At 49.4% G+C, this 21191-nt stretch overlaps 1 protein-coding gene across 1 annotated transcript in view; it reads right to left on the bottom strand.

Moving 5' to 3' along the window:
* Window positions 1-21191, bottom strand: part of DNAH9 (dynein axonemal heavy chain 9) — a 301303-nt gene that overhangs the window by 13697 nt on the left and 266415 nt on the right. Inside the window, exons 63-68 of the mRNA XM_024752602.1 lie at window positions 18481-18608; window positions 15702-15929; window positions 11364-11555; window positions 9785-9976; window positions 7543-7713; window positions 3004-3186 (exon numbers count right to left, since the gene is read on the bottom strand). Of these exons, the coding sequence (XP_024608370.1) occupies window positions 3004-3186; window positions 7543-7713; window positions 9785-9976; window positions 11364-11555; window positions 15702-15929; window positions 18481-18608 (1094 nt within the window). The remainder of the gene's footprint in view (window positions 1-3003; window positions 3187-7542; window positions 7714-9784; window positions 9977-11363; window positions 11556-15701; window positions 15930-18480; window positions 18609-21191) is intronic.

The following is a 21191-nucleotide window of genomic DNA, read 5'->3' as shown; positions in this document are numbered from 1 at the left end:
GTCTCTGGTTCTGTCATAGCAAAAACTGGAATGGAATTTTAACAGCACCTGGAAGCTGCTGCTGAGACAGAAGACAAATGGCTAAAACTACATCATAGTTCTGTCTCTGGAGATGAATTTGAAGAAACAGCCCTGTATCAGCAAGCTGCCATCTGGACATTATTCACAAAGAAATGAAAAGATAGTCTGGAGCTATTGTTTCAAAACACATTGAACATGGGGAAACAGAGTTCTCTTCCATCACTGATCAGGCCTTGGAGGATTTGGAGACCCTGCCTGAGGAGGGAGCAAATCCACAGACATAGAGCGGACACTTCAGATGGGAGCAGTGCATGCCAAGGGATGTGGTCTACTTTACTTCCACAAGCAAACACCTCTGTTTTTTTTTTTCCTTTTGGAAAAGTAATAAATGCTTATCATAAAAATCTAAATATTACAGATTCGTCTGATATTAGAAGCAAAATCCTCCCACAATTTTGCCTCTTCCTTCAAAGGGGGAAAAAAAGCACTGTTAATTATTGGTTTATAATTTCTGCAGGTGTCCTTCAATGAATATGACCCTATCTATCCATCATCCATCCATCATCCATCTATCCATCCACCCATCCCCATATTTATCACATCTGCCATATCCTCCTTCCTGCCTTGCTGCTTCTCTTCCCTCCATCGCTCTCCCTTCCCTCCCCACCTCCTTCTCTTTCTATCACAAATGGAATCATAATACACACAGATTTTTCAGTTTGCTTTTTTTGTGTTTTGTTTTTGTTTTCTTTTGGCCACACCATGTGGCCTGCGGGATCTTAGTTCCCCAACCAGGGATAGAATCCATGCCCCCAGCAGTGGAAGCTCAGAGTCTTAACCACTGGACCGCCAGAGAAGTCCCTCAGCTTGCTTTTCTCACCTAATGATATATCTTGAACACATTCCCTTGTTAGTACTTATGGATTTACCTTGTTTTTTAACAGTATATATTATTTCACTGTTTTGGCATAGCATAATTTAGTGAGTCATCCCCCTATTGATGGTATTTGGTCTGTTTATCATTTCTACTACTATAAACAATCCTGCAATAAAGAAGTATATCATAACATCTGTGCCCTTTTGAGTGTTTCCACTGGTTGAATTCCTAGGAATAGAATTATGAGTAAAATATATGAACATTTTAAACTTTAGGTGCTATTGTCAGGTTGCTCTACAATTTAAACCTCTACTAACAGAGATGGGAGTACATCTTTTCTTATGTTCTCACCACTGGATATCCTCACATGTAAAAAATTTTACCACTGTGTGAAAAATAATATTTCACTTAACTCCATTTAGTTATGAGCGATGTTGAGAATATTTTACTATTTTTCTTGGCCATTTGTATTATTACGTGAATTTCTTTTGTGTCCTTTTCCCCTTTCCCCTCTTCTCTCTTCTTTTTCCTCCATGGGTAATATCTGTATATTAGCGAAATCTGCCCACTTCCCGGTATCTGTGTTTCAGTTGGGTTCTCCAGAGTTTGGCAAGTGACCATACTTCATTCATCTCTGACATACACAAACACACACACACCATTTCTTGAAGTGGTCAGAAGAAGGGAAATGACAAGAACTAGAAGCTTCCTTTAATGCTGCCCAAAGAATCCTAAGCCTATTACTCACGTAGTCCCAGCCTTTTCATTTTTAAGCTAGGAACATTTTTGATGCTAGGTGGTTTGGATTCTGGGCAACATAAACTTTCTTATCTTCCTTTTGTTCTCAAATTATATCCTATGCATCAAAGAGTAAAAGAGGTTGAGTAGTGGGGTTTAGAGCAGCTTTCTCAGAGTAGGCTCACCTGCATCACAATCGCTGGGCTGCAAATTCCTGGGCCTAACCCCAGACCCCAGAATCGATGCTCCCTAGCTCATTCTGAGGCATACTAAAATTGAGACTCATTTTAATGACATCACTCCATACCTTTAAACAAGCATCCAGCTCCTTTACTATCAGTCAGTTTGTTTTCCTAAAATCAATCCCTGAAGCCTAAAAGTTCGATAACTCTCCAGGTTTTTTAATCCTTAATCTTCCAAGTATGTTTCCTTGTAACAAGGGAACCTCTAACTAAAGGAATCCGGGTAGTACTCTGGAGGGGAGGTGGGGTGAAGCAGACGCATCTGTTGGAAACTGAACTGCCTTGTCTTAGGAAAGCATCACAGAGAAGGTTCACTTTGAGCCCCTTCCTTTTCTGCCCTCTGCTGCGCCCTCACCAGGAACAGAGCTCCCAGGTTGCCTCTGGTCACCCTACACCCACACGGCACCCGCCTCTGGCTTTCCACCCAACAATTCCCCTCCACCTTCCTGAAGTTTCGGGAAGTCCTGTGCTTAGTAGCACTAGCTGTGCGTTAGGAGACTCGGGGACTAACTGTCCTTCCCACAAAGAGACCGCATTTTCGTCTTAAAGAGGAGCGAGTTCGTCCACTCAAGCGTCTAGTTGGCGGAGTGAGGGTGGCGTGTCTAGGGACAGCTCCCCACCCATAATTACTTAGTTTGGGAAAGGAACCATGAGGTCCGTTTCGAGGTTCCCAAACCACGATTGTTCAGCTCTGCCCTTTCTTCACTTTGGCAGACAAACGGAATAAAACCTGCCTTTGGGGGAAGGAGTGAAGCACTGCTACACCCAGCTGCAGGGACGTCCTACCAGGTACCCCGAGGGCCCGCCTGGTCACGTGACTGCGGCGGGTCCCTCGGAGGCGAAGGGTCTGCGCGGCGAGGCTGGACCAGCCATGCGCGGGGAAGACGCACGCCGTGCAGTCTGCGCTGTGGAGCCCAACGCTCCAGCTCATTCTGCCTTCCCAGCTCCCAGCTTCAGAGCCTGTCTCACCCTCCCTGCAGCCTGGCCAGACTCTGGTTTCTAGGAGTGGCACCTTCTTAGGCAGTGAGGCTGCTGTGACCACTGCTCTCCAGCTCCCCTGGTGCTCTTCCCACAAGGGGTTCCTGCTGGCAGTGCCCTCCCTCCCCCGCCCCCAGCCTCACCCACCTTTAATCCAAGGTCTAGCTCTCGCAGGGAGCGCTGAATCTCTCGGGTGAGGACGTTCATCCATTCGCACTCCTGGAGTGCCACGACCACGTAGGGGGTGCGCTCCTCTGCTTTGGCCATCAGCTCTGGGATGTTAAACTCATCTGTCACCCGCTCCAATATTTCTTCCAGGGCGGCCTTGACCTGCCCCACAACGGGAAACACAGGGTTAAGACGGGGTTCAACTTCTCCAGAAGGCCTCCATTCCCCTGCCACGTGGCACTAAAGATGCCAGTCATCCGTGCCCTGGGCATACCCTTGCCCGCTTGCTGAGGCCAACTGGGTCAGGGGCTGAGGGCCAGCCACAGCAAGGCCCCCCGTATAGGCTGGCCAGCTCTCTGTGACTCCTGGGACCAGCTGAAAAGGATGAACACAGAGGCCTTTCTGAGAACTGGGAGTTGAAAAACCCAGAGACTGACCCTGCTAGCTGTGGGAATCGAGCTAGGAGGGCATAGGACAGACTTGGGCCTAGGGCGGTCATTTGGAAGCACGGGAAGCCGCGGCGATGAGCAGCAGTGACGGAGACATGGAAACATTCCATTCGGAGTTTCCACGAGGCTGCACTGCAGTTCCTGTCCTTGGGTCCTGGAAGAAGCATTGCCACAGCTCATGTAAACCTCCTCCCACACCCCACGGACCCTTTTGTCGCACGGACTGTCAGCTAATCAGACCAGGGGAGCTAGAACAATCAGGGCCTCTCTCCAGGAAGATTGGAATTGAGGCACCGAGACTCTGGGCTGTCTGGGGGGCAAGCACTGGGAGGCTAAGTCTGCCATTTTGAAGCAAATGAGTAAAGCCCAGGAGCTCTGTCAGCAGAGAAGGAAAAACGAGAAAGTGCAGACTTACTAGAACATGTGGCTGGCAGAGGGGCTGGAGGGAGGGAGAGAGGGAGCCAGGGCTCCAGTTCCAGCCCTTCCTGGAGTCAGGAGAGCTGGTGGACGTGTGTGGTGGATGCTGTTTTGGTGCGTTCATCTCATCCCTCTTCTTCTAATGACGGGTCCCTGTCTCCTTTTGTGAAATTACCTCTTTCCCACTGTTTTGAGGCACAGTCACCGGGCCCAGCCCTCCACTGACTCAAGTGGGCCAATCAGATGATCTTTTCCAGGAGCATGAAAATTGAATCTCAAGCCCAGGATTTAGGTGCAGAAAGTGGAGGGAAGTGTGATGGTCCACTCTTCTCTCTCCCTGGGACCCCAGAGCCACTGTGGTTTCTATCCTTTCTTCAGTGTATTCCTTTGATACAGTGAGCTATTTCTTGCCTATTTCAGCGAAACTGGCCTCTGTTCCTTGCAACCAAAGAACCCTGACTGAGTTAATATGGCGTTGTTATGTATCACCCGTGTGAATTTAAGCAAGTCATTTAGACCTCAATTTTCTCATCTATTAAAAATTTCCAAGAGCAGCTTTCTCCACTGCCCCCTCCCCTGCCAACTCCCAGGGCTGGTGAAGAGATCAAACCAAAAGAGGTGATGAATGTGGCAGCATGTGAAAGCTACAAAGGACCCTATACATGTACAGGATTATTAATATTAATTTTGCCTTGTATTGTTAACAGACAATACATTACCTAGGAAAAGAGCTGATGTTAGAAGAAAAGAAAGTAAAAACTCATAACCATGTCACAAATGGGTCTCTGGTTCTGTCATAGCAAAAACTGGAATGGAATTTTAACAGCACCTGGAAGCTGCTGCTGAGACAGAAGACAAATGGCTAAAACTACATCATAGTTCTGTCTCTGGAGATGAATTTGAAGAAACAGCCCTGTATCAGCAAGCTGCCATCTGGACATTATTCACAAAGAAATGAAAAGATAGTCTGGAGCTATTGTTTCAAAACACATTGAACATGGGGAAACAGAGTTCTCTTCCATCACTGATCAGGCCTTGGAGGATTTGGAGACCCTGCCTGAGGAGGGAGCAAATCCACAGACATAGAGCGGACACTTCAGATGGGAGCAGTGCATGCCAAGGGATGTGGTCTACTTTACTTCCACAAGCAAACACCTCTGTTTTTTTTTTTCCTTTTGGAAAAGTAATAAATGCTTATCATAAAAATCTAAATATTACAGATTCGTCTGATATTAGAAGCAAAATCCTCCCACAATTTTGCCTCTTCCTTCAAAGGGGGAAAAAAAGCACTGTTAATTATTGGTTTATAATTTCTGCAGGTGTCCTTCAATGAATATGACCCTATCTATCCATCATCCATCCATCATCCATCTATCCATCCACCCATCCCCATATTTATCACATCTGCCATATCCTCCTTCCTGCCTTGCTGCTTCTCTTCCCTCCATCGCTCTCCCTTCCCTCCCCACCTCCTTCTCTTTCTATCACAAATGGAATCATAATACACACAGATTTTTCAGTTTGCTTTTTTTGTGTTTTGTTTTTGTTTTCTTTTGGCCACACCATGTGGCCTGCGGGATCTTAGTTCCCCAACCAGGGATAGAATCCATGCCCCCAGCAGTGGAAGCTCAGAGTCTTAACCACTGGACCGCCAGAGAAGTCCCTCAGCTTGCTTTTCTCACCTAATGATATATCTTGAACACATTCCCTTGTTAGTACTTATGGATTTACCTTGTTTTTTAACAGTATATATTATTTCACTGTTTTGGCATAGCATAATTTAGTGAGTCATCCCCCTATTGATGGTATTTGGTCTGTTTATCATTTCTACTACTATAAACAATCCTGCAATAAAGAAGTATATCATAACATCTGTGCCCTTTTGAGTGTTTCCACTGGTTGAATTCCTAGGAATAGAATTATGAGTAAAATATATGAACATTTTAAACTTTAGGTGCTATTGTCAGGTTGCTCTACAATTTAAACCTCTACTAACAGAGATGGGAGTACATCTTTTCTTATGTTCTCACCACTGGATATCCTCACATGTAAAAAATTTTACCACTGTGTGAAAAATAATATTTCACTTAACTCCATTTAGTTATGAGCGATGTTGAGAATATTTTACTATTTTTCTTGGCCATTTGTATTATTACGTGAATTTCTTTTGTGTCCTTTTCCCCTTTCCCCTCTTCTCTCTTCTTTTTCCTCCATGGGTAATATCTGTATATTAGCGAAATCTGCCCACTTCCCGGTATCTGTGTTTCAGTTGGGTTCTCCAGAGTTTGGCAAGTGACCATACTTCATTCATCTCTGACATACACAAACACACACACACCATTTCTTGAAGTGGTCAGAAGAAGGGAAATGACAAGAACTAGAAGCTTCCTTTAATGCTGCCCAAAGAATCCTAAGCCTATTACTCACGTAGTCCCAGCCTTTTCATTTTTAAGCTAGGAACATTTTTGATGCTAGGTGGTTTGGATTCTGGGCAACATAAACTTTCTTATCTTCCTTTTGTTCTCAAATTATATCCTATGCATCAAAGAGTAAAAGAGGTTGAGTAGTGGGGTTTAGAGCAGCTTTCTCAGAGTAGGCTCACCTGCATCACAATCGCTGGGCTGCAAATTCCTGGGCCTAACCCCAGACCCCAGAATCGATGCTCCCTAGCTCATTCTGAGGCATACTAAAATTGAGACTCATTTTAATGACATCACTCCATACCTTTAAACAAGCATCCAGCTCCTTTACTATCAGTCAGTTTGTTTTCCTAAAATCAATCCCTGAAGCCTAAAAGTTCGATAACTCTCCAGGTTTTTTAATCCTTAATCTTCCAAGTATGTTTCCTTGTAACAAGGGAACCTCTAACTAAAGGAATCCGGGTAGTACTCTGGAGGGGAGGTGGGGTGAAGCAGACGCATCTGTTGGAAACTGAACTGCCTTGTCTTAGGAAAGCATCACAGAGAAGGTTCACTTTGAGCCCCTTCCTTTTCTGCCCTCTGCTGCGCCCTCACCAGGAACAGAGCTCCCAGGTTGCCTCTGGTCACCCTACACCCACACGGCACCCGCCTCTGGCTTTCCACCCAACAATTCCCCTCCACCTTCCTGAAGTTTCGGGAAGTCCTGTGCTTAGTAGCACTAGCTGTGCGTTAGGAGACTCGGGGACTAACTGTCCTTCCCACAAAGAGACCGCATTTTCGTCTTAAAGAGGAGCGAGTTCGTCCACTCAAGCGTCTAGTTGGCGGAGTGAGGGTGGCGTGTCTAGGGACAGCTCCCCACCCATAATTACTTAGTTTGGGAAAGGAACCATGAGGTCCGTTTCGAGGTTCCCAAACCACGATTGTTCAGCTCTGCCCTTTCTTCACTTTGGCAGACAAACGGAATAAAACCTGCCTTTGGGGGAAGGAGTGAAGCACTGCTACACCCAGCTGCAGGGACGTCCTACCAGGTACCCCGAGGGCCCGCCTGGTCACGTGACTGCGGCGGGTCCCTCGGAGGCGAAGGGTCTGCGCGGCGAGGCTGGACCAGCCATGCGCGGGGAAGACGCACGCCGTGCAGTCTGCGCTGTGGAGCCCAACGCGGCCGGCGGGAGAAAGGGTGACCTCGGCAGTCCTGGGCTCCCCAGAATATCTCGGGCAACACCTCCATATACCTTTTCTTCTCTTGCGGACCCCGCTCCATCTCCGGCCTGGCTGTCCCGGGGCTGCAGCTCCAGCACCGTGCGAAAGAGCTTCTCCGAAGTCTGGGTCAGGAAGCCGATCTCCGCGTTCGGATGGAGGCCGTAGAGATGCGGCGACTCTGGGGGCAGCTCGGCGTCGATGTACTAAAAAGTCAAGGGCAAGCTCACTTGAAAACCAACGAGACGTGTCTCCCATCTCCCACCTGACTAGTGCTCTGCAGGGCAGTCAGTGGGCCGGAGCAGGCCTCTGACGCCGGGGCCCCTCTGGCCCTCCAGGTGGACGCCCACCAGGGGGACGCCACTCACCGATGCTGGCCGACCTCAGCGTGCTGCCCACCTGTTAGGGCACATCCTTACACCGTCCGTTTGTGTATGCCCGGCTGGTTTTCCAGAACCTCCACATTCATGAGCTCATTCTTTTGGGGGAAGCTTAGCTGATTTTATCCATCTCCAATCTCAGCCCCTCCCACGGTGCCCTGACCTACACCTGTCCCCCCACACACAAGGAGGACTTCTCAGAGTCCCTCAGAGATACTTTTCCTGCCTGGAAATTTTACCCAGCCCTCCCTGCTTAACTTCCTTTTCTCTCCCCTCTGTTTATTTAAATCAGGGATGATAAACCTGAATGCAAACATGGGGCCATGTATGCAAAATAAATGTGTGAATCCTGGTGTAGGATGAAGTGAGCTTTGCTTCTGGCAGAAAGCATTCGAATTAAAAACATTTAAAACAACGTGTCTCCAAACACCACATCTCTGTGGTCAGTTGTGGTGGGCCATAGGCTGCCATCCCTAAAAAATCCTCCCCAGCATGTAAAGCTCACTCCCTTCTCCAAATGTTTCTGAGCACTCTGTGCCCATTCTCCCCATTACAGCGAAAAAATGCCCCTCAGGTTTAGCTTTGATGATTTCTTGGTGTTGGTAACATCTAGTCTAAGTAAAAGATGGCTCACTCCTTAAAGGCAGATTTGCGTGTTTATTTTTGCATTTCTTCCAGCACCCAGCACACTCCTGGACTCCTGGTAAGCCCTATAAGCATCTCCTGACAGATTAAAGAGAGGTATGGAGAAAGGGGAACTCTACCCAAGTCATCTGGAAATGTGCGAACCATGTTATCATTGCCCGTCACCTGCATTTGTTCCACAGACAGTAGGGGACGCTCTTGCACAACTTTCTTGGCTAAGGCCTTCAAAGCGTTTATTTAAAAAATTCTTTTATTTACTTTCAAGAGAATTATTGTTTTTAACTTCTTCTCATAGGCCTAGTTTTTATGGATCAAATAACTTTTATGACTCACCTTCTTAAATTTTAGGAATTAAAAATTTGTTTAAAGATTGTAGTTAATGTTCCTATGACCAGTATTTCCCTTAAGTTTGGTATTCAAGAGTTCTTTTAGGGATGTTCAAAAGTCAAGCAACAAAAAAGGTTTTTTTGTTTGAATTCCTTTTTAATACATTTTCATGGTGGGGTAAATAGGCAAAGATGCACACCTTAAAAATAGCTGAAGTGGGCTCCCCTGGTGGCGCAGTGGTTGGGGGTCCGCCTGCCGAGGCAGGGGACGCGGGTTCGTGCCCCGGTCCGGGAGGATCCCACGTGCCGCTGAGTGGCTGCGCCCGTGGGCCGTGGCCGCTGCGCCTGCGCATCCGGAGCCTGTGCTCCGCGGCGGGAGAGGCCACAGCGGTGGGAAGCCCGCGTACCGCAAAAAAAAAAAAATAGCTGAAGTAATAGTAAAATGAAAACCCAAAGTGAGAGTATGAAAAAACTCCATGAGAATGTTTTCTTGCTATGGGTACATGTATCTGTGTTCACAGCAACCAACAGAGAATAGGAGGGGTGAGTGATCTGCCCACAAGATCATGTCCCTCTGAAGATATTTAGAACCACTAATATAATCTTTACCAAAAGTTGGCTAAGTTCTTACCTACATTTTTGCTCCTAATGGTTGTGTCAATATCCTGAATGAAAACAATCAGATAAATGCCCGAGATGTTGTTTGTAGAAAAGAGCACCAAATAGAATGATGGAGCTAAACATCAAGAATAAAAAGATCTCTAAAAGTTCAACTTTATCACTGATTTGAGGCTAGAAATCCTATAGTAGCTCTCAAGTTGAACAGGCTGAGAGCCACGCTGGATGTGACCTCGGCTCTCTAAGCTGGGCTTCCCCGGCCCTACATGTACATCTCCAGTCCTTTGGGGAGAGACCCAGGTCCCTACCTGGTGGTAAGCATTGTAGTCCATGTTGCCTGGGAGGGGGAACCCTGGGGCCAGGGACAGCTCTCCTTCCAGCATTTCTGGTTTGATGAATTCCTCCAGGTAGGTCCTGCAGAGTCTCCTGTCCCACTCATCAGTGATATGGCCTCCGTACATGATCTCACCAAAGAGGTAGCGCAAGTCATCATAGGGGACCTGAGAGACGGGAAGGAAAGGAAGATCTCCACGCAGGCCTTGGGATGGCCCGACGTGTGGACAGAGCGTGAGCCACAAGATAGGGTGGTTCTTGAGATTAGGAACAATGTCTTATTCATCCAAGCTCCCCTGGTGCCCAGCGGGGTTGGGCACACGTGGGAGCTCATTAAACGCTGGAGGAATTACATCAAAGAGTGAGAAGAGGGCTTCCCTAGTGGCGCGGTGGTTGGGAGTCTGCCTGCCGATGCAGGGGACGTGGGTTCGTGCCCCCGTCCGGGAAGATCCCACGTGCGGAGCGGCTGGGCCCATGAGCCATGGCCGCTGGACCTGCGCATCTGGAGCCTGTGCTCCGCGGCGGGAGAGGCCACAACAGGGAGAGGCCCGTGTACCAAAAAAAAAAAAAAAAAAAAAAAAAAGAGTGAGAAGAGGTAAGACGCCAGCACTCTTGCACACATGCCTTCCCTCTTTCACAGTCATTAACTGTGGCAGTGAAGTCAGTCTCTACCTATGGGTCCTTTAATCATGCCAGTGTCGAACGGAGGAAAGCGAGGGCATGGGTACTTTTCCCATTTCCTGCCATGAATTAGCATATTAATTAATCATCTCCTTGGAAAGTTCAAAGTGAATGAAATACAGCACACAAGTTCATGGGTGTTAGAGACAGGGGTGGAAGCCACCTGGAGAAAGCCGCATGGCTGCGGCAGGTGAAGGGTTGGTGTGCTGTGTGGTGGGCTTCCCAGGACCCTGGAACCGGAGGCAGAGGCACTGCTTCTGGGCTGGCTTCATTGTCCCCCAAAGGATGCTGTGTTTGGTCCATGAACCAGAAGAGCCTTATGGCGTACACATGCTCTTAACTGGAAGAGCGTGGATTGTTAGTGTGTTTTGTAGGATGGAGACGTCAGACAGAGGAGAAAGGAGGCGAGGTGTGGCCAGAGTTTAGCTTCTTTAACTTCCGCAAGACCGTGCTCACTCCAGGAGCTGCGTGCACCACGAGAAGGTCTGCCTTGGCGAGTTAAATTGGGAGTGCGTACCAGGTGAGTGTGGGGCCTCTTCCTGCCATCACCGCCCCCGGCAACGCTGGGAGCGCACAGGGTGGTCTGGGGGGCCCTGAGACTGACACCAGTGGGTGGCTCACACCCGGCGTGAGGCACTAACTGGGCTTCCTGAGCTTTCTTGCCCGCCCCCGCCCCATAGCACTCACTCCTCAGCCTCACACTGGCCCTGGGGTTGCCCCTGTGGTAAACTTGCACCTGCTCACTCCCCTTGGGGAGGGTGTAGGCCTGCCCCGGCCCCGGTGAGCGCGCCCCTTTCTGGCCGTGCTGATGCCACGTCATCCTTCTCAGAGGTGCCCTCCCGAGCCGCCACTCCGCGCCGCTGGAAACTTTACCTTCACGTTGGCCTCCAGGAAGTTGTAGAGCACGTTCACAGAGATGGTGAGGTCCCCAGTGTTGAAGGGGTAGGAGCGATTCCACCCCTGGGGCCCAAACTTTCTTCTTTCTGCCACCACGGCGTGAAAGTAACAAAGCGCAAAGAGGATGCTCTTAAACTCTGTCTCCCGGGAACACAACTCCAGGGTGTCCTGAAAGGAAATGTTGCTCAGTGTTAGCACAGAGCTGCCGTGATGCAGGGCAGGCCATGGTGTGGGTTAGGATGGCAGGGCTGCTGTGTTCCCGTGAGGGTTTGAGCTCCAGCAGGACCGTGGGTTGCTCTGTGGACAGGCATGGAATCGCGTTTGAGGGGACCTTGCAGAGGGGCTGGGTTTTAGTCTAGAATCAGAGCTAAGGTTTAGATTCAGCTTATAACGGGGTTTGGTTTACAGTTCAAATTCACACACATGGATGTGCTAATGAGGTTCCCAAGCACAGCTAACGGAAAAAGGGGTAGCGGCCAGGGGAGCATCGTCTTTGTCCTGTTAATGGCACTTTGCGCTGGGAGGTGGGAGGGGACTCCCACAGCATCATCTCTGATTTCCCTCCTTCCTGCCATGTTTTTCTTGCCCATCATGGAATCTTAGTAGGTGTAATTACTGCCTGTGTGACTGAAGAATCCATGGCTCATCTGCTGGGGGAGCTGCGGGAAGTGTGGGGGGGGTGGGAGTCGGAGCCACAAGAGGCTGAGGGGTGCCGTGCCCTGCCCTTCCCATCCTAATGCCTCCTCTGAAGCAGAGCAGGGGTGATCGGACATGTGGCTGCAGAAGCAAGACCTCCTAGGGGTCCCGACTGCAAAGCATAAGGCAGGAGAGGTGGCGTGGCTCACGAAGAGAGGATGAAAGACGGGACAGATGGAAGAAAAGAGGAGCAAGAGAGAGTCCAGAGGGAGTCAGTGGAATTGCGCTTAGATTTTAAGGGGGATGGTGATGATGGTGGGGAGGGGAAAACCTGCATTTTGAAGGGCCGTTAGGACAAGAGCCCTGGATTCTTTGGAATTAAGCATGTCCTCTGAGTGAGCTCCTCTCTGTTCAGGAAGGAGCAAGATGTGGCAGGTAGAGCCCACAAAAGAGGCACTTTGAAAGCTCACATGAGCTGGACTGGGCTCAGCCTTGGCATTTCTTCTAAGAAGTGGCCCTTAGACGTCGCTTGCCTGGGGAGGAGGAGAGCGGAGGCGGCGGGAGAGGTTAAGCTTCCGGGAGGTCTGATTTTTTCCATGGAGAACCCGTGACACAGTCTCCCTCTCTTTCTGGATATGTGGGGGTCACTCTGGTGCCTTGGTTGGCTACCATACTTGCCTTGAAGGTACGGATGTGAAAGGTCAGAGGTGGGACAGAGGGCAAAGTCACTGCCTCGTGCAAGCAAGAAGGTAATAGCTGCTTTTTGGGCAGCGCTGCTCTCTGCAGACATGTAGGGTGTTTCCTGTGTTACCTGTGACATGTGGAAAATCGAGTCCTGCTGAAAAATGCCTTTAGGCAGACAGACAAGAAGCCACACTTGCTGAAGCTGGTTGACAGTGTATACTCACATGAAGGTCAGAGAGAAATAATCACCCCCGAATGGCACAGGGGTCAGGGAAGCAGTGATAAAAAGAGCTCAGTTCTGCAATTTGTCCCATAAATGGTTGAACTAGGGCTGTGAAGGCACAGAGTGAATCATAGGCGTATGAACCAGGCCACTGTTCCAGGGCACTTGTAAATGCAGAAGGAAACCATTAAAACTCTTGTGAACAATGAATCCACTCATAAAGCTATCCCTCTTCCTCAGAATGAGTGACTGAAGAGGGCTATAAGTGGCCCAAACACCAACAGTTGTGGAAGGGATGTTCCAGGAAAAGCCAGCCTCTCTTGGGATATATTTCCCAGTTGTTTGATAACCAAGACCGTCAGACTAGCCTAGGCTTGCAGGGGGTTAAGCCCAAGGACGAGGGCCCATGGGGAGGCAGAGCAGATGAAGCCGGGTATAGCTGTAGATGATGATAACCGCCCCCCCACCACGAGGCAGAGTTTTATAATATTAATTATTAGAAGCTATTCCATGTGAAGCAGCTGCTGCTCCCTTTCCTGGCTCTGTCCAAGACCCTCAAGGCAGGAGAGCTGGGGATTCCCTACCACTGTACCCAAAAAGATTCTTCCACTGAATTGTACTGAGACATGATTCGCATACCACACGTCTCATCTAGTTAAGGCATACGCTTCCACGGTTTCAGCATCTTCACAGGGCTGTGTGGTCGCCACCACAGTCTAGTTTTAGACTATTTAAGCACCCTGAAAGGAAACCACATGCACATTCAGTGCCACTCTCCACTCCCCACTTTCCCAGCCCCGGGCCATCCCTAGTCTGCTTTCTGTGTCTACAGATCTGCCTGTTCTAGACATTCCAGATAAACAGGGTCATACAACATGAGAACTTTTGTGTCCGGCTGCTTTCACTTATTTAGCATAATGTTTTCAAGGTTTACCCATGTTATAGCATGTACCAGTGCTTTGTTTTTATTGCCAGATACCATTCCAGTGTATAGATTCACCATCTTTTGTTTATCCACCCATCAGTTGAGCTACGGTCCCAATGCCTTTTCAGGGCAAAAATGTCTTTGCTTGGAACCAGCTACAACATCCTGTAAAGAAGTCGTAGATTTCAAAGTTAAGAATGTCTATTTCCCCTACATGGAATATAAAATCTAGAAAACTGAGAAGTTTTGACCTCTGGTACAGAGTACCTAGAAGTCAAGACCTAGTTAGGAAAAAATAAAAAAAGAGAAAAGAAAATGCCCCCGGACAAAAAAGCACCTTGCCTTCTGCACCGTGTTGCAATGGGAAGGTATTCTGTAGGGAAAATGGCAAGCTAAGATATCTGAGGTCTCCTGGTAATGCTCCCCTGCTCTCTACTCCAGATTATGTGGGAGTTTTGGAGCTGGGTTGGAAAGGTGAGTGCAAGAGGAGGGGGCTGGATAAGTTTCGCTTCTCAGATCCCGGGGAAGCTTCCCTGCAAGTTGGCCTTTGGGCTGCTGCTACGAGGGTATCAGACAGTCAGTGCAATCTCGCGAGACTCGGCTGCCATGTGGTCTTCATCTCATGTTAACGTCAGTCCCAAAGGGCTGCTGCTCCTGCTGCTTTATTCTGGGCTCGTTAGAACGGCTGTCCTGCTGGACGGCCTGTTTCAGCCGACCTAGATGACCTATCTGGGGCTTGCAGTGAGCTTGAGCACGGGTTCCGTGAAGCTAGAGACCCGCTGGTGTTACAACAGGATGATGTCGGGGAGGACCCATCCTAGAACCCTGCCCTTGGACTCCACCAAGGCCAGAGTGGGAGATGGACGTTAGGTGGGCCCCGTGGCCCCCATCCTCCTGGTGTTCACACCTTTGCATACTCCCTTTCCCAGAAGGGTGGGACTCCCCAAAGAAGAAGCGATCAGAAAGGATGCCTTCCTGAGAAGATGCAAGGGGCCTGGGCTGCAGACTTGGCAAGCGCTACTTTACATACAGGTACGTAAAGCGGTACTTTATATGCCCATGGGCCTGGCCTTGGCTTTAAATAAATACTCCACTACATGAGCCTTGGAGTTCCCAGTAACAGAGATTCCAGTCATGTAGTAGCCTGCGTTTGAACCCTATGCCTGGATAGTCCAAGTCTCACTAGCACAGTGTTCTCCAAGTCGACTGTTGGATAGAATTCCCTGGAGGGCTAGTTAGCGCGCAGAGGCCTGGGCCCCACCCCAGAGTGTGTGATTCCCTTGGTCTAGGGTGGAGCCTGAGAATTTGCATTCCTGTCAAGTGCCCAGGTGATGCTGATGCTGCTAGTCTGGAGGCCATGCTTTGTGAGTCTAACACGTGGTTACATTCCAGTCCAGACCCCCACTGTCGGCTGCCTGGGTTACCTGAACCCTTGATGCTCAAGATGCAGATGCCATCTGAACACGAGCGTCAGCCCCCTGCTTGAAGACGGTGTGTTTAGCTAATAAGTGTGTGACCAGTGCGCCATATCAATTAGATTTACAGCACTCTGTCCTTCTCCATCTTGGAGTATTCAGTTAGCCTGTGGGTGTGCAGAAAGCTCCCCTACACCTCTTGCCAAAGCAACACCCTAAGCTTGGCTCCCTCAGGTGTATCTGGGAATTGAGGGCTGCACTCGGCGGGCACTGGCTGGAGGTCACTTGCAGAGGGGACACATTTCGCCCACGCCGGGCACTGCTCCAGTCGGTCCCCCACCCCACCCCAGATGTGTGCAACTCTCCCACCTGGGGAATCTGCTCTTTGTGAGGCGGGGCACTCTTCTCCCCTCCCTCCCAGGGCCCCCTACCTGAGTGAAGTTGTCCAGGGCCTTGTGCAGGTTGGCGTGCATGCCCGTGGGAGGCTCGTTGGTGATCTTAACGGAGTTCTCCAGGATGCCCTGGGGGATGATGTGGCCCTCAGTGGAGGGCGCAGGCTCCGCACTGATGAAGACCCTGAACTCTGGGTGGCTGTTCTCACTGTGCTCCTCCAGCTTCTTCTCCAGGGTACTGAGCCACTTGGCCACCAGGTGGATGTTCTGGTGGGAAGGAAGGACCCCTTGATTACAGGCATCTGCTTAAACAATTATCAGGAAGGCGGCTTGAGGAGGGACCTGGCCTTACTTTCAAACAAATCACATCCCAGCATGAGTCTTGGGATTCCCAGTAATGGGGACCCCTTGTATCCTGCAATTCAATCCTTTCCCTCGGTGTCCTAAGTCTCTCTAGCACAAGGATCTCAAACTTGACCAGGCATCGGGATCCCCTGGAGGGCCTGCTGAAACAAAGATTCTCGGGCCTCATCCCAGAGTGGTTGATGCAGGTGGTCCAGGGTAGGGCCTGAGGGCTCGCATTTCTACCAAGTCCTTGGGTGATGCCGCAGCTGCTGCTGGTCTGGGGGCTACACTTCAAGGGTCTAATGTGTGGTTACATTCCAAATCCGGATCCCCATATCTGACACCTGGATTTTTTTGAGCCTTTGATCAAAAGTGGGGCCCATGGATCAGCAATGTTGGCCTTACCTGGAAGCCAGTTAGAAATGCAGACTCAGACTTACTGAATTAGTGGATTTTAATAAGATCCTCCAGTGATTTGTATGCATGTTAAGACTTGAAAAGCACTGATTTAAACTCCTTCTAGCTAGCTTTCCTTCCTCCCCTGCCCCTCTCGAAACCATTCTGCTAATTGTTGCCAAACTTATCTTCCTAAAACACACTGAGACACTGCTGCTCCCAGACAGGGAAAGCTCCTACTACAAGCCCAAGCTCCTCTGTCTGGTCTTTGAGCCCTTCTCCCCCAACAAAATCCCTTTCTGTCTGTCTGTCTGTCTGTGTAAAACAACATTTATTTCTTAGCACTACCTTGCAGCATGCACTTTTCACTCTAGCAAGGATAGTCACTTTGCTTCATTGCAATCTGTTTCATTGTGATGGATAGATAAAAGCTCCTTGATACATATTTGAGGAAGCCTGCTTGCAGAGCCTTAAATACACAGATCGGCACAGAGCAGAGTGCTTGGGCCACAGCAATTTGGTCTCTGAGTGCTACTTTCTCTTCCATGAAAAGAGAAATAACAATAATATTTTCCATACTTATTACCCAGGGTTGCTGGAAATAACCAAAGGTAATGGATTTGAAAGGGCTTTGTATACTGTGAAATGCTATGCAAGAGCTCGTAGCGATTGCTGAAATGAAACTCTGTGAAATGAAAGCATTCAGTTGTCATCACTCTATGGGAGCGGAGAGTCTGCTGGCTGCCTGGAGAGCCAGGGCTCGATGAGCCAGGCAGCACCCCCGGCCCGCAGTGAGAAACTCTGCCACTGCTTCAGGAATCCCCGCATCTGAGTTTCATCCTGGAGGTCTCTCAGAAACCACATCAGGGCAGCCGGTAGGTACCAGGGGGGGGAAAAGTTCTCTGCTCACTGTCTGGGGGGCTGGGTTCCTGAAGGTGCTAGTGCCCAGAAGGGGGTCTCTTTGGCAAATGAGCCTGAGACAGTCGGGGAGGTCACATCCTCCCAGCACCGAGCTGATCCAGTGGGAGGAAGCAGGAACCCCACTGTCATTCTCTTTTCTCCTTAGATTCCCACCGTTTCTGGAAAAGCGTCCCAGGGAATAGCAGATCCCTGTGCTGCTAGGCTCCAAATAAATAATGGGATAATTAAGGATGAAAACCCGACAACAGCAAGTGTACAGTGAGCCATCAGGAGACAGAGGAAGTTCTCGGTAATCAAGGCCAGACGGGAGGGGAGGGACTGGCTTTTCCATGTGTCCTCCCTTCACTGATTTCTTCATTGATTCTTTTACCCCATGGGCTTTGGTTGAGTGTCTACTGTGTTCACGGTAGTGTGCTGGGTGCCAAAGGTAAATAAGGAATGTCTCTTTCCCCAAGAAAATGCAGTGAAGGACACAGCCATAGCGTAAGTGGTTTCCACGTAGCCATGGGTGCCCTCGCAGAGGTGGCTGCGGGAGAAGAGAGGAGTCAGCCACTCACTCTGCGCCCAACAGCCCCAGGATCCATGCAAGCTGCGGAAACGGGAACAAGAGGACAGGCCGTGATTCAGGAGGGGTAGCCTTTACTTCTTGTACATGTTTAGTGAAACATGTACAAGAAGTGCTGTAGGTATTCCTATAACGGTAGGTGTTCCAGATTCCCGACCCCAGCATGAACTCTCAGTGAAGAGGCTCAGTCCTGGTTATATGTGTGATGTTCTAGTCACACATGTAATGAAGAGCCTGTAACATGTGACACGTGGAAAGGCAGAGCAGAGGAGAGCTCCATGGAATGCCTGGGACGAGATCAGCAGCCGCCACTGGATTCAGCCTCGAGCTGAACGCCGGCCTCCTGAGCATGCAGCGCTGTGAGAACAGGCCTCCTTCGGGACGGGGGTGCCATTGAAACCAGAGGGAGTGGGGGGAGAGGGAGGGTATTGAGTGAGGGTGGGGTGAGGAGCAGAACACATGGGGCCGGACTGGAAGGAGAAGCCTGGGAAGTCAGGGACGCGGGCACGGAAGGAAAGGTGGCCCAGGGACTGCAGGGGTCGACCCAGGGACGGGGTCAAGAGTGACCCCAGCAGGGCAGAGGGGTCGTACCTGCAAAAGAACCCAGTGACCTTTCTTGGCAGCCAGGTCCAGCACAGCCTCAGCCACTACCTCCTGTCCTTGGCCCAAAGACACGTTGTGAAAGTTCCGGTTGTTGAAGGTATATCCGAGTTTTTTACCTAAAAGGGGCAGAGAATGGTCATCATTGCCTCTAATGCCATTGAGTGCTCATGAGGAAACGCGCACCTCCGCGCGGCTCCCCCATCGCAGGCTGCGGGAAGCCGTGCACCCCGACCTCACACACGGACCCCCTTCCTTCACGGGGCAGGGTTGCTGCATCTTCCAGCTTTTTTTTGCCAAAGAGAAGGAAGCACTTGTCTAGACAAAATGCTTCACCCCTCCCTCCTCACTTAGTCCCTGCCAACTAAAAACTGGCACTTGCCATCTGCCTGTACAAGGATTAAGTCACTCGCTACTGTAGCCGCTGACCTTCAGCACCCTATGAAAGGAGTTCAGGGTGGAGACCAGGAATGAGGCCCTCTGTGCTCTGGGAAGAACTGGCAGAACAGGTCTTCAGATAGTTAGGGATTCTCAGGAGAAGATGTTACGAGCCCAGCTCTTACGTGTCCTCATATCTAGAAAAGCACTCCAGTCCTTCACGGTGACGTCTGCTCTTCTGCAAACACGTGTGCCTGACTGCATGCCCCCCCTCACCAAAACCACATGTGCACTGACCTCCGAGTTGCTGTCTGCTGGGCTACAGTCCTCATTTTGCCCCCAAGAAAACTTAACTCACAACTCTCACATCGTGCTTTTTTTTCAGTTGACATCCCAAAGAGTGGGCACATGTGCCGCTGCCCTTCTGTGCAGACTCCACTTGAAGAGCAGGCATTGGGCCACCATCCTAGAGAGTGAAAGGCTCGAAGAGTAGCAAGCGTGTAGGCGTGGCCAGGTCTGACGTGCTTTGTCCCCTGAATATATTAATAATAATATACATTTTCCCTGGAAGCTTACTGGGAGGCGAGGCCAAGAGGGGCACGACTCGGGTAGTTCGGCTTCCTGTACTTTATGCCATATGAACCTCCTCCCTGTTATTCCCACCACATAGAACCTTTACCCTCGTCATTTTGCACGAATTAGAGTGAAGAGAGGCAAGAGGCCAGCCACGAAGGGGCTTGGCTGCGTAGGTGTGAATGCTTGTATCTCACTGTCGGGAATGGAGTAAGGGAACGGCCACGCAAACGCACATGTCACAGCTGGGTCACTGGAGCAAGGCTGATGCTTAAGAGTTGCTCTGCGAGCCCAAGAAAGACTTCACACAAAGAAATAACCTTAATATAGGCAGCCAATTCTGCTTGGACAGCAGCTATTCACCCAACCCAATAAAGTTTGGAGGGCTTCCCTGGTGGCGCAGTGGTTGAGAATCTGCCTGCCAATGCCGGGGACATGGGTTCGAGCCCTGATCTGGGAAGATCCCACATGCCACGGAGCAACTAGGCCCGTGAGCCACAACTACTGAGCCTGTGCGTCTGGAGCTTGTGCACCGCAACAAGAGAGGCCACGACAGTGAGAGGCCCGCGCACCGCGATGAAGAGTGGCCCCTGCTCGCTGCAACTAGAGAAAGCCCTCACACAGAAACGAAGACCCAACACAGCCATAAATAAATAAAAAATAATAATAAAGTTTAGAGAAATTACATAATATTCTTTAGACAAAAGGATCAAAAAATGTGTAATACCATGAAGGAATCGTCGAGCAATTTTTCTAAGAAGGTGAGATGCACAAGAGAAAAGAGGAGAAATTTAAAAGAGAAAAAGAATAAAAGTCTGTACTTAACAAATTTAGTTTCAGGGGAACTAAAATTGAAGTTGCAGTTTGATACTTGTGCAAGAAAATTTAAAGAACACTGTCAATATTGGATGTGTCTTTAAAGCACTAAAACAAAACTATAGTGTGTTCTTTAACTGTACAAGACCAAACAAGATGATGACTTTTTGTAGTGAGGAATAGTTATTACAGATTCAACTGAGATGAACCCAAGAAATACCCTTATTAAACTCTATAAATCCTAGCTGGCAATAGATTTGCTGTCAGCTTTAGAGCCAAGACTATGAACAACTTATTCCAGAGAAAAAGAACAGGATAAAGATGCTGGGATTATTAGATAGCCTCGGTGACATTTCTGCTCACAAAGACCCTACTTCTCTTCTTTGTTCACAGACAAAGGGTACAGGAAAAGAGGGCTTAACGAAAGATTAGTTCGAATTCCATGTGCTACGGCTTCCATGCCCCCACCCCCCTGCCTTCAGCTCCTCTGTCCCTTTCAGATCTTCCTTCCAGCACCCCTATGGTGGTGTCACCAGGAGCCGGGCCGCACTGTGAGCCTCCCTGAGCATCCTGGTGGCCGTCCCTCCACGAGCTCCAGTCTGAGGACGCTACAGCGTCCGTGGCCCGCCGCCTAGCTCACATACCCCTGGGGCTGGGAGGAAGGGGAACATCCTTCTAGCCTTGTCTTGTTACTTGTCCTCATATCCTTTCATGTGCTCTCTTCTTTTTTTTTTAATTTAATTTAAAGAAGATGTGGCACATATATACAATGGAATATTACTCAGCCATAAAAAGAAACGAAATTGAGTTATTTGTAGTGAGGTGGATGGACCCAGAGTCTGTCATACGGAGTGAAGTGAGTCAGGAAGAGTAAAACAAATACCGTATGCTAACACATGTGCTCTCTTCTAAAGCACATGCTATTGGCTACATTG

Source organism: Neophocaena asiaeorientalis, unplaced genomic scaffold, assembly GCF_003031525.2.
Source record: "Neophocaena asiaeorientalis asiaeorientalis breed wild unplaced genomic scaffold, Neophocaena_asiaeorientalis_V1.1 scaffold540, whole genome shotgun sequence".
Classification (NCBI taxonomy): Eukaryota; Metazoa; Chordata; class Mammalia; order Artiodactyla; family Phocoenidae; genus Neophocaena; species Neophocaena asiaeorientalis.
The sequence above is the reverse complement of the archived record's forward strand: the minus strand, read 5'-3'. Positions and strand labels throughout refer to the sequence as shown.